Consider the following 18,632-nt stretch of genomic DNA (forward strand, 5'->3'; position numbering starts at 1 on the left):
GTGCTCATAAAATTGATATCCGTTGCGATCACGCATAAAACATTACCAGCTTAACAGGCCAATTCTACATACATCCACTATACGAATGAACGACAAACCAAACGTACATACTAAAACTAACTCCACCACAGGGAGACTAACGGACAAGAACGAACTCCGCCCATATTGTGAAATTTATTGAATTTAAGAGACAATAGATGAATTAATTGAAGACAAAGGGTCGGAAAATAGTATAACTTCCGAAGAAATTACACTATTTCCGGCCAATAAAATAAACCCTAGAAAAAGAGAGAGGGAGACAAAGCGGCGAGAGATATTGATGGGGCGTAAATTAACCTATATTCCTACTTCCTCTGTTCTTTTTTACATGACACAATCTAATTTTTGTCACTATTTATATAATCTACTTTGACTATAAATTGTGATATACTTACAAAAAAAAGGGTAACTTGGGGTTTTGTTATTATCGTCTCATTGTATATATTTATAATATTATTTTTTTATAATTTTATTCATTATTAATTAAATATTAAATGATTGAAATATCGCATTAGCAAATGTGACAAAAAAATGTCATCTAAATAAGAACGTGTACATCAGAAATCAATGGACGATTTTTTTTTGGTGAGACGCAAAATCATAATATTACTTCTTTACATCAATGCATCGAGTGAAATTCTCTTACGGAGTATCAATTTTTCGTCTGTGATAAAGTTACATTATAGAGTATAAATATGTTTATTTAAAGAGTTACTTACAAATATTTTTTTACAAATTGGTCGAATTCGTACTTAAATTTTATAAATTTTGGATAATTATTACAGAGTAATGATTCATATTATTAAATAACATAAAAACGTAATTATTAATATAAGAACTAAATAATGATTGCTTTATTAATTTATATTTTATTAACATTTACAATCAACTATTATCAATATTTTAATGATTAAAAATTTAGTAATAATCTAATAACCTTTAAATAAGGTACTATAAGTTCCTTTAAGTTAAATAAGGTCTTATAAGTTAAATAAGGTCCTATAAGTTCAGATAAATTCAGATGTTATGGTCATATAAGTTGAAGTGAACACGAGGAAGTAAAAACCCACATCAGATACTACGTACATATCAGCCAACAACAAGACAAAATAGGGAAAGGACAAGCACTAAATGATAAAGTACTGATGGACAAAACACAACAATCAAATTGAGCTTTTTAAGTAAAAAATGACGTTTTTAATGTGAAAAATGACGTTTTTAATGTGAAAAATAGCGTTTGTTTTTTAAAAATTGTATTTTTATGTCTCTAATATGTTTTTTTCTAATACATCTCCGAATGTCGCCTCGCCGTTCTCAAGAGAACACACCCTTAGTTAAATTTGATTTTGTCGAACTTTTTGCGAGAAACTACGTTATATAAAAATCTTGTAGTTTACTAGTACTTCCTCAGCTTATTAATAGATGATTCATATTGGTTTGACACAAATTCTTATTTGCAATTACAATAAATATTATACAACGGAATAAAGTTAACTTAAAATATTTAAAAGTTACCAGATATATATACTTTCTCCGTTCCGGAAATATCGTACCATTTTGTTTTTTTACACTATTCACACTACAACTTTGGCCATTTTTTGTGATACGTACGTAAGAAAATTGTAGTAATGTGGGGTCATGTTAGATTCGTATCGATATATATTTTCTAATTATTATTTTTTTATAATTTTTACTTGCACACGATTTGAGATTTTAAGAGTCCAATTAATGGGTTAGAAGAGTAAAAGTCAACTATAGTGCGATAATTCCGGAACGGAGAAAGTATATAGTTATCTACTTCGGATTTATTTAGTGATAAAATTTTTCATTGTCAAAAAAATTATTTGTTCAACATCACTGATATGATTTTATAGGCTAGTTTTTTTCAAAAAAAAACTTGCCCGTGTGTAACCAAAAGCTAATTAGAAAAATGTAGAATGGATCATTTCTAAAATCTAAACACCGAAAATTACAAAAATGACACATTTGGAGTGATAAGAGAGCTGTACTGCATTGTGTAATGGCGTGCTGCGCTACATCCTATTGTTGCTTTTATTACTCTAAAAGAGTTATTATGCTTTTTTGTCATTTACTGTTTTCATCTTTTGTCTGCTTGCACTGCATCCACTATATGTATATTGTATGTGGTAATGTGGTATTATGCAAATCAATCAATGAGAATCAGTGCTTTTCCTTCTCTCAAAATCAATTCTCCCTGACATTTGTCATCATGGTACCATAGTCACGGTTCTAATTCCTGGAAGAGAGAAAGAGTTGTATTCAAAAATCATTTTTTGTGGATTTTCAGAATTTCCAAAATCAGTCCTTTTAATCAATTTCTGGTCCTGATTGATATGTTATATTGATATGTTAGTAGAGTTTATATTGATATGTTAGTAGAGAGGCTGATTATTGGGAGAGAGGCCGATGTTTCTGTTGTCAGCATTGTTGGCATAGGAAGTTTGGGGAAAACAACTCTTGCTCAACTTATCTTCAATGATCAGATAATTCAACAAGAATTCACTTTGAAGATGTGGGTTTGTGTCTCTAATGATTTTAATCTCAAAAATCTTCTTGATCAAATCCTAAATTCTGCAACAGATTATGAAACTCATCAGGGTGTCAGAGAGTTGCAAAAGCTCCAGAATGATCTTTATTGAAGCAAGGCCATATGAGCCATAATGAAGCCCAATCAAGTGTACTAAAATGTTAAGTAAAAGGTCATGTGAAGACCATGTACTGCTAGCCGTTTTTACTACTTTTGTCAATCATTTATGTTGCATCATGTGACTGATTCTAAGGATCACATGGTGTGCTTCTCTAGGTTGATTTGCTTAGCATGATAGCTGTCCTCTTCTTACTGGTTTGTGTAAACTCCTAGGGCTGTATATAAAGCCTTGCTTTCCTCACATTAGGGTAAGCCGACATGAATGAAACACTTGATTGGAGCAGCTACATTTCTCTTCTGTTTTAAAGCTTTATGCAGCAATGTTTTCATGGTATCAGAGCAACCAGGTTCAGGTTTGTAATGTCCCAACACTTTCCAAAAATTTGTATGCTTCAATCAGTGTTAGTAGAATCCATGATTAGAGTAGTTTGATTGTTAAAGTTTCAAACTTTATTACTCATATATATACTGGTGCAGTGCTGTGTAAGTTGAGTTCATGCCCAGGTCTAGATCCAACAATAGAAATATGACAACCATAGAAACAACTAGCCCTTTATACTTGCACTCTTCTGATGGTAGTACTTCAGTAGTGGTAGAAAAACTTCAGGGAGCCTCTAACTACAGATCCTGGAAGAGATCTTTTGAAATCAGTTTAGCTGCTAAGAGAAAGCTAGGTTTTTTGACTGGTTTAGTTAAGAGAGACCCCTCTGATGCAGTAAAACAAGAACATTGGGACACATGTAATAGCATGGTGATCTCATGGATCATTGGTAATGTAACTGAAAGCATAAAAAAGTCTGTGATGTTTAGCACAAATGCTGCACAAATATGGAAACAACTTGACCAAAGGTACTCAGTGACAAATGGTTCAAGGAAGTATAAACTGAATAAACAGATCTATGAGATGAAGCAACAAGGGAAACCAATTACAGACTATTATACAGATCTGAGAGGACTGTGGGAGGAACTTGAGTCTCTTCAAACATACCCACCAATCACTTCTATGACCACTGAAGTAAATGCATTCATAAATTCCCTCCATCAACAACAAGAGGAGCAGAGGCTGTTTCAGTTTCTGAATGGTGTAGATGATGCATATGGAGGTTTGAGAAGCAACCTTCTGATGATGAGTCCCTTGCCATCTGTAGACTCTGCTTGCAGTGCATTGCAACAAGAAGAGTCTCAAAGAGAGATTCTTAAACCTGTGAAAGAGGAGTCAGAACCACTGGCTATGTACAGCAAAGGCACTGATGAGAACCGTTCAGCTTGTGGGAGAACAGGACACACTAGGGAGAAGTGTTGGACTGTTGTAGGCTTTCCTAGTTGGCACCCAAAGGGTCAGAAAGAAAAAGATCAGAAAGGGAAAAATAGAGATTATGGCAACAATGCAAGGGGTGGTAGATGGTCAAGGGGTAGAAGTGGAAGAGGAGGTGGTAGAACAGCTGCACATGCACAAGGCAGTGCCAGCCGTTCAAACTCAAATGTACAACCAGCTATGTTCACTGCTGAACAACTTGAGCAACTCATGAAACTCCTTCCAACTCCATCCAAGGCAAGTCAATCAGACTTAGAAGATGACTTTGACATGAGCTATGCTGGAATGGTGAGCTGTCACCATGCTGACTGTGTGAGAACAGATTGGATAATTGATTCAGGAGCTTCAGATCATATGACTGGAAGTTTTGAAATCTTACAGGAACCTGAAAAGAGTAAGAATGAGCCAAAAATCAATCTCCCAACTGGTCACACATCAATCATCTCACATTGTGGAAAAGTCAAACTTCAAAATGGCCTAAGTCTCTCTTCTGTGTTGTATGTGCCTGAATTCAAACACAACCTTCTCTCAGTACAGAAGCTGGCCACAGATATTCAGTGCAAAGTGAACTTCCACTCCAATTTTTGTGTTATACAAGACATCAACAGCAAAGCTATTAAAGGAGTGGGCAGAGCAGAAAATGGGTTATATTACTTGATCAACAAGCCTCTTGAACACATTCTGAGTGATATCAAGAAAGTCATGTCTCAACAGAACACTGGAACTCATGGTGGGAAAGCAATGAATGCAGATACAAACCTTACAAGGTTTGACTTGCCAGCTACAGTGTCTAGTACTGCACCCCTGAGTGAGACCACACTTTGGCATCATAGATTGGGGCATGCTCCACTCAAGAAAATAGGAAGAATACCAGGTTTGACTGGATTTGAAAACAATTGCACTGATGTATGTCTCACATGTCCTATGGCAAAGTTCACCAAATTGCCATACAATCTGAACAAATCCAGGGCAAAGTATCTGTTTGAGCTAGTTCACATTGACATTTGGGGTGCATACAAGGTGAAGACAAGAAGAAATCACAGGTACTTCCTCACTGTGGTGGATGATCACTCAAGGGTAACATGGGTACACCTTCTCAAACAAAAATCTGATGCATTTGAGGCCATTCACACCTTTGTGAACATGTGCCAAACTCAGTTCAATAAGAAAGTGAAAGTAATCAGGTCTGATAATGCTCTGGAGTTTGATGATAATCAGCTTTGCAGGCCATTCTTTGACAAACAAGGCATCATACACCAAACATCATGTGTGAGCAGACCACAACAAAATGGCAGAGCTGAAAGAAAACACAGAAATCTACTTGAAATGGCTAGAGCATTAAGATTTCAAGGGGGATTACCTCTGCATTTCTGGGGAGACTGTGTACTTGCTGCAGTATACATCACAAACAGACTTCCAAGTTCAGTGTTGGACAACAAAACTCCATATGAGGTACTCCATAAAACTCTTCATGCTTATGATAATTTAAAGTCTATTGGCTGTCTTGCCATGGCAAGTAACCCAAGTAGAGTGTCTGATAAATTTCAAGAAAGAGGTGTACCATGTGTGATGTTGAGATATCCTATAACCCAAAAGGGGTATATACTTCTAAATTTAACAAACAATGTAGTGTTTGTTAGTAGAGATGTGAGATTCTTTGAACACATTTTCCCATATAAGATCTTTAAACCACAAATAGCCAGAAACCCACAAAACACCCTTACTTGCAATGATTGGGTAGAATACACTGACCATACAACTCCAAATGATCACATAGATCATGATGAGGTGTCTCAACCTCAAACCCAAACACAAACCCAACCACAGACACCACCCTCATCACCTATTCCTACCAGAAAATCCACCAGAACCACCAAACCTCCAAGCTGGCACAGTGATTATCATGTAGCCAACTATGCCTGCCTTGTCCAACCCTCAAAAATCCAAAAACCGATTCAAACCAAAGCTACTTATGACTTCTTTTGCTTTCTGGCCAAAGTAATCAAAAACACAGTCCCTACCAACTATAGAGATGCTATAAGACACAAAAGATGGGTGGATGCAATGAATGAAGAATTAGAAGCCCTTGAGAACAATAACACTTGGGAATCAACGACTTGCCTCCAGGAAAAATAGCCATTGGTTGCAAGTGGCTGTATAGAACAAAGTTCCATAGAGATGGAAGGGTGGAAAGAGACAAGTGTAGACTAGTGGTTCTAGGGAATAGACAGAAATATGGTGTAGATTATGAGGAAACTTTTGCCCCAGTAGACAAAATGGCCACTGTGAGATCACTGCTTGCTGTAGCTTCTTTAGAAGACCGGTTTGTTCATCAAATGGATGTTAAAAATGCATTCTTGCATGGTGATTTACAGGAAACTGTTTACATGAAGTTCCCACCTGGCTACTGTGAAAAAGGGGGAAGGATATCAATTCAAGGAGAAGGGGAGCAATCTCAACAATTGAAAAACACCTCAAACAAAGTCTGCAAACTTGTGAAATCTCTCTATGGTCTTAAACAGGCTCCAAGACAATGGTTTGCCAAACTCAGTCAGGCACTAAAGAGCTATAACTTCTCACAATCTAAGTCAGACTACTCCTTGTTCACCAAACACAGTGGAAACTCCTTCACTGTGATCCTTGTATATGTGGATGATCTTGTGTTAGCTGGAAACAACATGCAGGCAATCAATGATGCTAAAGCTTTTCTTTCCTCACAGTTTCATATGAAGGATATGGGTGAGCTAAGATACTTCCTTGGCATTGAAGTTGACAGATCAGTGGAAGGAATCTTTCTATCCCAAAAGAAATATGTTCTTGATCTCTTAGAAGAATACAAGATGAAAAACTGCAGACCACTGAAACTTCCTATGGACAGTCACACTAAGCTCACTGCTGACATAGGTGATGCCATTGAGAATCCAGAAGAGTACCAAAAATTGGTGGGAAAACTCATATATCTCACCTTAACTAGGCCTGACATAGCATACACTGTCCATGTCCTAAGCAAGTTCATGCATAAACCAACAACTGTTCACATGCAAGCTGCAAAGAGAGTTCTCAGGTACCTTGCAAATAGCACAAATCAAGGGATTCTATTGGGAAGTAAGTCAGCTGCCACCCTGACAGCTTACTGTGACAGTGACTGGGCTGGTTGTCCATCTACAAGAAGGTCCACATCTGGATTCTGCATCCTTCTAGGCAACTCACCTATCTCATGGAAGTCAAAGAGGCAAAATGTGGTAGCAAGAAGCAGTGCTGAAGCTGAGTATAGGTCTATGGCCTTAACTGTGTGTGAAGTTATGTGGCTCAAACAGCTGCTAAGAGATCTGGGAATCAAACAACTAGACACAACCTTAATCAAGTGTGATAATCAGGCAGCTATTGCTATTGCAGCTAATCTAGTTCATCATGAAAAAACCAAACATGTTGACATTGACTGCCATTTCATAAGAGAACAAGCTTCTGCAGGGCTGATTAAACCTGTCTATATCCCATCTTCTCAGCAACCAGCAGACATCTTCACCAAGCTTCTGACCACTCAGCAACACAACCACCTTCTATCCAAGCTGGGAGTTCGAACTTCTCACTCTCAGCTTGAGGGGGAGTATTGAAGCAAGGCCATATGAGCCATAATGAAGCCCAACCAAGTGTACTAAAATGTTAAGTAAAAGGTCATGTGAAGACCATGTACTGCTAGCCGTTTTTACTACTTTTGTCAATCATTTATGTTGCATCATGTGACTGATTCTAAGGATCACATGGTGTGCTTCTCTAGGTTGATTTGCTTAGCATGCTAGCTGTCCTCTTCTTACTGGTTTGTGTAAACTCCTAGGGCTGTATATAAAGCCTTGCTTTCCTCACATTAGGGTAAGCCGAAATGAATGAAACACTTGATTGGAGCAGCTACATTTCTCTTCTGTTTTAAAGCTTTATGCAGCAATGTATGTTAGTGGTATTAAATAAACTCCAAAAGATGGTGACTCTCCCAAACGGGATAGTATGTTTATCATATCTCCAATCCCTTACAATTGAGAATTGCAATAATATATACATAATATACATGTGATTTGTGAATATTGTGACCATAAGCCTGTATTTTCCCATTTTGTGACGCTTTAGCAGATATATATATACTTACGGATTTACAGTTATGAATTGTGATTATGAATTTGGAGTTAGCTTTGGACTTTTTAGTGGTAGATATTCATTCTAAAAAAGCACGTGGTTTGGGGCATTCGAAAATCCTTGTTATATACTCTGATTCAATACATTGCAATGTAGAAAGTTGTTATCTTGAACTGTTCTAAGTCCAAAGCTAACACTCCATTTAGCTTCTTTCAAGTATCATAGCATAACAACTAGCAAGAATTCATTTATGCATGCTTTAATTACCGCTTCTGTTGTGTTTCCTTTTCAACAATTTTAACTTTTAATTTCAAGTCTAATACTTCTTGGTTAAAGGATGTATAATACACCAGTCTATATTGGTGCCACAACTCGTATTTTTATTGAAGATGAAGGATTACAACTCCGAGACCAACCTACTTTACACAGATCTTCAAGAATTAGAGAATTAAAATGGATACTTTTGTAAATTGAGTCGAACGTTTGAAGAATTAAAGTGGATACTTTTGTAAAATGAGTCAACATATAGAGAACGTGTTATTCCATTGAATGAGAAGTAGACAAATTACATTCCTCTGAGACTTGCTCAAAGCTATTTTACACATCAACGAAAAAATGACATGATATTACAAAAAAACCGGAGATCTTTCTCTATGAATACAAAAGCGTATAAAAGCACAGTTGCAGATCATTTGACATCGAGGTGCAAGCATACTCCATAGCATGAACGTGAAGGGGCTTGATCAAGGAGCTTCTAAAAGCATTTGCCTGGATTTTAAATTAGTGTGTAGAATATTTTTATATATATATAGTCAAATGCTCAAACCTATAAGTTAACTGCAGCATCTGATGAACTGTTTGTGTTGAGTTTGCCATTTTCGGTCTTTGGACTGCTTCCATTGCTGCTAATTAGGTCTAGGCCATAAACATGACCCATCTTTTTACGCTTTGTTTCCAGATATCTCTTATTCTCACTTGTTATCGGAGTAACAAGAGGCACTCTCCCAGATACAGCAAGACCATAACCCTTGAGCCCTATATATTTTGCTGGGTTGTTTGTCATCAACTTCATTGTTCTAACTCCCAAATCCCTCAATATCTGCAATCATATATGCCCAAGTTTATAAGGTCAAATTAATATTCATACCAAGTCATGTCCCTCAGACAAACTTAGCATTGTTCTCATAGTCATTCATAGAATACATTTATCAGAGCTGATCAAACAATGGCAGACCCGGGTCAATTCAGGCAGGCTGTACAAAAAGAACCTGCTAGATTGGCCAGACAAGTATTATACCTTGTCCTTCACCCAAATAATTTTATTGGGGTTGGCCAAAATTTTCCGGCCCAAAATATTGATCAAGAAAGATGTTTAAGGCTGATATGAGCTGTTTTTTTGGTGTCGTTTCAGCGTGGCTCATGATCAACTCTAACTTTTTAAGAATCTCACAGGTAGTAACATATCAGGGCTGGTTCGGTATCACTGTCAATTCCCAGTTTTTGGTTTTTTGGTTTTATAAGTCATATGATTTATATTGAATCATGAACTAAAAAACAATCCTACTTATAGTAATCATGTTAATTCTCAAAACTGGAAACTACTTTTTGTGGTTTTCATATTTTGGGTTTTAGTTTTGTAAAAAACAGAAAAATGGAAACAAAAAACGATACCGAATGGGCTCTTAGTATGCCAAAAATCTAGTGTACCAGTATGAGAATTAGAGAAGAAATCAAGGAACTGGAAAAAAAATTGGGAAGGGGTGAAGTTTACTACCTGTGCACCAATTCCATACTCTCGTGAGTCAACAGGCAATCCCAGTTCTTCGTTGGCTTCAACAGTATCACGACCAGCATCCTGTAGATTATATGCACGAAGCTTATGGCCTAAACCGATTCCTCTGCCTTCATGGCCACGGAGGTAGACCAACACTCCCCTTCCAGCAGCCTCTATTTGTTTCATTGCAAGTGCAAGCTGATTTCCACAGTCACATCTGGCTGAACCAAATATGTCTCCTGTAAGACATTCTGAATGAACTCTTACTAGGATATCCTGTCCGTCGCCCATTTCTCCCTATTATTGGGAAAAAAAGAAAAAGAAAAATATGAATCAGTTACAGATGCAGAAAAATTAGTCTGAGGAAAAAACCAAGGGTTGATGACCAAGTACAACTATTGCTAAATGAACTCAAGGTGCAAAAAACAAGACAAGAAAAAGGAATAACAAGCAGAAAAGGGCAGAACACCTAGGTTTCTTTGAACATTTTTTCCATAGGTCAACTGTAATTCAAAGATAAACCGGAATTAAGAAGAAAATAATTAATCACAATCGACCTCTTCAAAAACCACTCACCTTAACCATTGCAATATGCTCTATGCCGTCCAGGTATGACTTGTAACAGTAAGCTGTGAAAGGCCCCCACATTGTAGGGATCCTTGCAGCAGAAGAACGTTCTACTAATTGGGCTCTTTTTCTCCGGTACCTGCAAATCACAACATCAGTCAATCATTTAATTCAGGGTGATGTCAATGGCAAATTGTCAATAGGCTAGTCAAATCCTGGTTCTCAAATAATAGAGAAGTCAAATTGGAAACAGAAAACTTATCAAGATTGAACTGAAAGAGGTATGGAAACCAAGCTTGAGTGAGGATCCAAATAGTAATCAGAAAGTTAAATTCACCACCTCAATCTTTTTTACAACAGACATCACTGTTGATATTAGAGATTTAGAGTAATTTGAGAACCAGCATTGTGCCAAAAAGTAAGGACATACTGAAGAGGAATCTTGCACCTTAACTTTTGCCAAAATTCAAACTGGGAAATGATGCTTCAGTCTTACGGAAACTATTACCAGCTTAACAGAACTGCTACCAATCTAACAGCTAGGGAAGCTGTTTCCACAGTCCGTACACTGTTAAAATTCAACATGTATTACAAGTCCATTATCTACAAGCCTCGGCTCCCAAAAAAGTATCCAAAAGGATTTTCCACCAACTCGGCAACTCCTCAGCGTAACGAATTCAAGTATCCAACTATTAATGCAGATTAATACCAGAAATATTAAGATAAGATGATAATTCAGATCTGAATTTCACTCTCCTACATATATGAAGTCTAGAAACATAGTAATATTTGTCCTCCACTTTTCCTTAGTAATAGATTATTGTTTGACTTTGCACTTACCACAACAAAACCAAAGCCTTACTCTCTAATGTATTGGGTCGGTTGCATAAACCACGAATCATATCCCATAGTGATCCACAGAGATCCTGTTCCTCTATCCTCTTCCAACGAATGCTACTCCCTTCCAAACTCACTTTCTAATTGTCATTTTAACTCTCTCCATGCAATTCTTCATGTTTGGCTCCCTCAATGTCTTTTGAAATCTCCATTATCCCAATCCTCCACCTTTCTTACAATGCACCCTCATGTCGGCATCTCACATGCCCAAACCAACATATCCTCAATATCCACAACTCCAACTTCCCTCAGAACATCTATATTCCTAATTCTATCCTTCACGGTGTTCCCATATATCCACCTCAACTGGCTCAGCATACATTTCTCTACTACGCCTTACACATATTTACCTATGTTCTGAAATCTTCTCGAACAATCCATGGGAAAAAGCGACAGAACTTTTCTCTGCAGTCACTGTGTTGCTGTTCCTTAACCCCTATCCTCAACGTAAAAGTCAATTTTTTTTTAGAGAGTGGGGGAGGCCGGGAGCGCAGTCAGTTTATAACAATGTAGGGAGTTCAAACCCATAAAGGAAAAATAAACCACACTAAATAAAAATCTGTGAGTCTGAAAATTGACCTCAGTCCCTTCCACACAAGATATCATTTTTCTTTCTACGAGAAAAAAAGTAAAACTAGACGATCAATGATCCAAATGAACAATATGATAAAATACCTTATTAGATCTGCAATAGAGACTATCTTGAGGTTTTCCTTCTGTGCAAATTCACGGAGCCTAGGCAATCTAGCCATTGAGCCATCATCATCCACAATCTCACAAATAACTGCAACATGATTTAATCCAGCTAACATAGCAAAATCAACAGAAGCTTCAGTATGTCCAGCTCTCTTCAGAACACCTCCCTCTTTATACTTCAATGGAAAGATATGGCCAGGACGGTTAAAGTCCCCAGGCTTGGAGTCCTTTGATGCCAAGGCCTTTACTGTAGTAGCACGATCACGAGCTGACACGCCAGTGGTTGTACCATGTTTTGCATCCTACAGATTTCCAAACGAGTCAAAAGAAAATCAAAAAAATGTGTGTTCCAAGACAATTTGATCCTTGTAGTTTAAGGTAACAATATCTAGCCAAAAGGAAGTTCTTGAAACTAGTTCACCAGATATTGCTTAAACATGTAGAACCATGTTACTTACCACTGTAACAGTAAATGCTGTGCAAAGCTTGTCCTCGTTATCTTTGACCATGAGAGGGAGTTGCAGTCTCGCCAAATCGTCTTCCTTCATGCTGACACAAACAATCCCAGTTCCATGCTTCACAAAAAAGGCCATAGCCTCAGGTGTTGCTAACTCTGCGGCCATTATCAGATCTCCTTCATTCTCTCTGTCTTCATCATCTACCACAATCACCATCTGCAATATCACCAAGTTTACAAACACACTATTCAATTAACATGTCCTAGCAGAATAACTACCTTAACAAGCACAAAGACTTCTACTATTAACAAACCCGTAAAAGGACAAACCTTTCCTTGACGAACATCTTCAATTGCCTCAGCAATAGAAGCAAAACCTTCAGTTGGGCGATCTAAATCACATTCATCATTCTCCATTGAAAACCCAACAGATGTAGGTGCAGTATCTGCAGAAAGTGCCCCCAAAGCTACTGCATCGGCTTGCCTCTCAATTCCAAGGGATTGATCATTGTCAAGAATATTTTGGCCCAATATACCATTGTTGCTGGAGTAAGACAATAGATCACCCTCTCCAGAAACAATAGCAGCTCTAGTTCTAAAATCTCCCTTGACCTTGCGCAATGATTTACTCCCTAAACAAACCATGGCTAAATTTGATTTCAATCCTCCAGCCAAGCTAACCTTTGTGGTAAGCAATCCATTCCTTGCTTCATAGTTTTTGCTAGCTCTACATTAAGTAAAATCCATTCTCAACATTTTTCATAATCAACGAGGATTTACTCTTACAGGAAAACGAACTAAGCATCTAAATATCTAGATGTTTGAATCAAATTCCAAGCAAATAACTAATTTGAAAAGCTTGTACATGACAGCACAAGTTTACTTGATTATTGCTTGTAAACTAATTTCATCTTCATCGTCTCTACTAACTCAAATTGATTAGGAAATCATCAACCTTTTCAATTCCTAATTAATTTCTGGAGACAGAATCCTTCTGGAAGAAATCACCATCAAAACTATCCCCATCAATTTCAACCATGGATCAGCTCCTAATACAAATTTCAATATCCCCATCAATCATATTAACCCCAGCAACCCAAATTAAAAATATCCCAGTAATTCAATCATGAAATTAAACAAAAAGATGATAACTTTAGGATTAAGGAAAAACCCAGGAAACATTAAAGCTAAAAATCAAATCCCTACATAATTCCAATGCTAAAACAATTGGAAAGAAAACCCAGTTACCAATCCTAGAAAAAGTGCTGAAATCCAAGTACGAATTAAAAGAGGGAGAGGAAGAGAGAACATACTGTGAATTGCAGAGAGCAGCAGAAGGAGGAGATAGATAGACAGAAGCCATGATTGTTGGAAGAAGAAGAAGCAGCCGAAAAGTTGTTGGATATTCCCCGAAGTTTGGTTGAATTTGATTAAATTAAAAGGTTGAAAAGATGAGTGATTTGGTGTTCCAATCTTCCAGGTATTTATACAGGTAAGTCGGGATTGAGGAAGATTTGGTAGAAGATTAGAGAAGAGAGAAAAAAAGAATGTTAAATTGTAAAAAGAAAGAATGAAGAAGAAACAACGGCGAAAAGGCATGGGTCAGAACATGCGGCTTTTATTCTTCGCGGGGGGTGAATGGGTGATGCAAGCAGATGCGATCTCATGCGTCAAACCTTCTGTAGAAACACTTGATTTGGATATTTGGGGGAAATTTCACTACCTAACCTAAATGTGGCAAATTTTGGAACAATACTTAGGTACTCCTTAATATAATAATATAAATATAAATAATATAAATATAAATATAAATAATAAGTACTCCGGTAATATAATAATATAAATAATAATATAAGTATTATTATTATTATTATTATTATTATTAATAAGTTAAATTGAACTGAACTGAACTGAACTGAACTGAATTGAACTGAACTGAACTGCCAAATAAGTCCTGAAACTGAAATTAAGCCAAAAAGAACAGGGCATTAACCAACTCTCTACAACAAAATTAGAAATTGACTACCAAGGAACAACACCTGGAGAGGAAATAGCATAGCTGACGGGTAAGCAAATAGAGGTGTGGGATAGGCGAACACGATCGCAGTCTTTTATGTCCCATGCTAGCAAGCCCTCATTGGGTACAGTAGCGCTGTAAGAAATTTTATGTTAAGGGTTTAGAGTTTTCCAAGAAAAATATTAATTAGTTAACCGATTGGAACTTATTTTTAAAATAGTTTAATTGGTCGAAAAAAGGGGAAAAGACCATAAACAAAGAAAATCGATCCCGCGTCTGCATGATAGTAGAGAGGGAATATTGCACCACTGAACCATCTCGTTTTATTACTCTAGATAGTGCGGGAAATAGTATATAACTTTCTGTTTTTATTTTTCTTTTTTTAGGTTTACAAAATCTAGTAGGGTTCAATTGAACCCACTAAACCCCTACTGGCACCGCCACTGTTCAGGTACATTTGGAAAGGAAGCGTTGTATCCAAAACCCTTATATGTGTTGTATTTTCAATTTCAATAGGGAGTTTGATAGAATGGTTGATTGGGTTGTGGATAGAGGTATGGAATAGTTTAAGATCACAATAACTTATGGCTCAAGCCTTCCTTAGGCTAAAGCTAGCTAGCTTGGCAATTTTGTTTTGCGTCAGTAACTTTTTTTTTTCCCATCATCTTCTATTAGTTTATAGCGCGAACTTGAGATACATGGAAGTATGGAACCGAACCAAGTTTTTTTTTTTGTTTTTTATTTTTTTTTTTATTTTTTTTATAAGAGGTAAGGAAAAAGAGCTTAGGTTCCCCTTCGCACAAGGGTGAAACCTAAGTAATCATTGTTTACAATATCTTCTAATTTGGGGCTGGAGCTCGGGGAAATACAAATAGGTTCAATAATAAGGTGTCCTACATTAGCTATCCAATCTGCCGCTCTATTTGCTTCTCGGAAAATATGCTTGATATGGAATGAGTCAAAATGCTGAAGAAGAGTCTTACTGTCTTGGATTATGTTTTGAAGTTTCCAAGGGGGATTCCATTACCTTTCAGAGAGTTGATGACAAGTAAGTTATCGCCTTCTATGTGGATGTCTTTAATACCTAGACTGATTGCCTCTTGAATGCCTTTATGCAAAGCTAGGGCTTATGCCATATAGACTTGTGAATTGCCAAAATTGTAAGATTTGGCTACGACTGCTTTCCCAGTACTGTCCCTGATGATGATTCCACCTGCTGCTGACGAAGATTTGCGTGACCCGTCGAAATTAAGTTTGAAGGCGCCCGTAGGGGGCGGAAACCACCTCACTAAAATGGGTGGTGAAGTGGTTGGCTGGTTGGAAGGAGAAGAGTGAGTGGTGAAATGGGGTACCTCTAAGTTGATGAGAGTCGATAAGGAGCCTGAACTCCCATTCTTTATAAGCATTGAAGGCTTTAAAATAGCAGCGACAAGGAGAGACCTTAGTGTTAGAGAACACCAAGGCATTCCGTTCTTAATTTCCAAATTGTCCAGCATAAGATAATGAATTTCTGTAAAGCTACCTGGTTACGTCTAAGGTAGTCTAAGGTTTTGAAAAAAATCTGTCGAGATTGTTGCTTACTATGTATTATTGGAGTAAATGTAGCTTTATGGCCGGGATAATAGTTTTTCAAGTCGATGGCAAAAAAAGCTACAACCCTTTTAGTAACTTGTTGCAAATTTGCAATTGCTCACATGCATAAAATTTATTTGAATTTCACTTTTTTCTTAACTTTTTTTTATATATTGTAATGCCTCTTATTGTACTCCGTTTTTTTTTTTTTTTTGGTCAAGTACCACGTATATATATTTCATAGTTTAAAGGTTAAGTCTCTAGTGTTAAAAATTTAGATCAATCTTTTCATGCACCATGTATAAAGTATTTGATCATTATCATATTGTCTACTTTTTATGAGGCGCAAATTTAATGTGAGAAAACTTTTTATTTAGGAATGTAGCTGAAGCATTATTTAATAGGATATCAATGATAATCCTGGTATGAATCCAACAACACGAGGGATGCATCCATGAGGCCATGAGCTAGCTTAATTACCCCAAACTCCAATATGCCAGTATTACTTGTAGTTTTGCAGGTACTTTTAAAGGAAAATGACATGGATAATGTACAATATTTGAATATTAATTGAAAATCCAGGTAGCTAGCTAGAAAAAAAAGCCCCGATTTATAAGGTTGTCTAATAATACTTCCTCCGTTTTTTAATACTCGCAACGTTTGTTAGTTTCACGCATGTCAATGCACAACTTTGATCATTTATATCTTAAATTCTCTTTATGCAAAAATTATAAAAAATTGATATTTTGAAAATACACATTGAGACGAATCTAACAAGATCCCACATGACTATGTTTTATCTTATATAAAAAGCACTAAGAATAGTCAAAGTAGATTATATGAATAGTGGCAAATGTCCAAACGTTACGAATATTAAAAGACGGAGGAAGTACATGACAAACAAATAGAGACGGATAGAGTACGATATTATTTGATTTATGTATTTAAAATCCAAGTAGCTAGAAATAAGCTTGACTCATGAGGTTCCCTGAATGCAAGTCAACAACAACTGAGTCATCAGTCATGAAACCCCATGCGTGATTCAATCCAATTGCATGAAATAATGCCACAATCAAACTTTGTATATATGGACTTTCTTTCGACTCATCCACCAACTTGGACAAACTTTATAAGTACTCCGTATTCTTTTAGGGTTAACCTTGTTACAAAAATCATTGTGGGAAGACCGAATAAAATTTTCAAGGCACGAGATAATACGCTTTTCTAATAGTGTTTTAATTTATTGGACCCACAAAGAAACAATCGGGTTCACGATAACATTATTGATATACAATTAAGAATCAATTGATCTTGTGTGTTGCTCACTCGAAAGAGTATTGGTGAACAAGAAGGTAAATCCCTTGAGAAAATGAATAAAACACATAGCACAATCTAGCTAATTTTATCTGATATGGAGTAAGAAAATATATCTTGACTTAATTTGCTAATGTTCCTGAATCTTTAAAACACCTTACAATCTAAAAATATTTTGTGCCAAATTTTCTATTCTTGATTATCAAACATTTTAAGTAATTAGTATTATCACATTAAAACCAAAAATTAAAGAGACGTAACATTTAAAATTGATAATTTATAAATATACAAAATAAAGTACAAACACCTAGGAGACTTCCTTTTGATCCATTTAGGATCATAATGTTAATGTTTCGATATAGTGTTAACTTATAAACTCAACTCTTCTTTTAGAGTTATTCCCTCCAATGGGAAAATGGTTAAATTAGGAGAGATGTGGAGGACATGAAATTTTATTCAAACTCATAACTAAATTTATAAAATACCCGATGAAATAATTTAGTAATACATCTATTGAGCACTCAAATTGTGGTAATCAATGTAATATGGAACAGTGACTAATATGTTAACTATGAATAGTACTTTCTACGTTAATTTTATTTATGGTTAGTGTGGGATTAAGGGATAAAACTTTTTCAAAATAGGAATGAACTAGAAACGTAACTAGTAAAAAAGAATGAAAATAAAAAGTGTAACCAACAAAAATACCGGAGGGAATACAACAATTCTCATTATATGGAACTTATTTGATTTGGTACAAATTATGTATTTGGATTTGTAAATTGTGGATATTGCACGAGTACAAATGCACATATGCTACAACAGGCTTATGATTGGATCTAAATGCTCGTGATGCATGCCTCAAATTTTAAATAACGTGTTTGACAACTATTTTAAAATAGTAAAATGTAATGTCAGTGTAACTATTTAAGTTAGACACCAAGGTATTTAATTTTGGCGGCATTTATTATGAAAATAATGTCTAACAATTAGGAACATGCATGATACTCAATGACTTATTCTTATAGATTTGCCATATTTTTTCAATATTTATTGTTATCAATATATTTTATTTTTTTCACTTATCAAATATATTAAATTCTAATTATGTCCTCATTTAAAACTTTTAAAAGTTGTCAAATAAAATTTCAAGAAAGAGACAAATATGATTAATCATACAAAACAAGT

The 18,632-nt window shown here is 36.0% G+C and overlaps 1 protein-coding gene across 1 annotated transcript; it reads right to left on the bottom strand.

Annotated features, from left to right (window-relative positions):
• Positions 1–8,676: 8,676 nt before the first annotated feature.
• On the bottom strand, positions 8,677–14,145 carry LOC110802506 (bifunctional riboflavin biosynthesis protein RIBA 1, chloroplastic). The gene is made up of 7 exons (XM_022007928.2): positions 13,855–14,145; positions 12,872–13,268; positions 12,543–12,758; positions 12,064–12,386; positions 10,501–10,630; positions 9,925–10,221; positions 8,677–9,249 (listed from the first exon to the last, which is right to left on the bottom strand). Exons 1-7 carry the CDS (start codon positions 13,902–13,904, stop codon positions 8,977–8,979), a joined length of 1,686 nt encoding a protein of 561 aa, XP_021863620.1. The 5' UTR covers positions 13,905–14,145; the 3' UTR covers positions 8,677–8,976.
• Between the last annotated feature and the right edge of the window lie 4,487 nt (positions 14,146–18,632).

Source organism: Spinacia oleracea, chromosome 4 (assembly GCF_020520425.1).
Source record: "Spinacia oleracea cultivar Varoflay chromosome 4, BTI_SOV_V1, whole genome shotgun sequence".
Taxonomy (NCBI): Eukaryota; Viridiplantae; Streptophyta; class Magnoliopsida; order Caryophyllales; family Amaranthaceae; genus Spinacia; species Spinacia oleracea.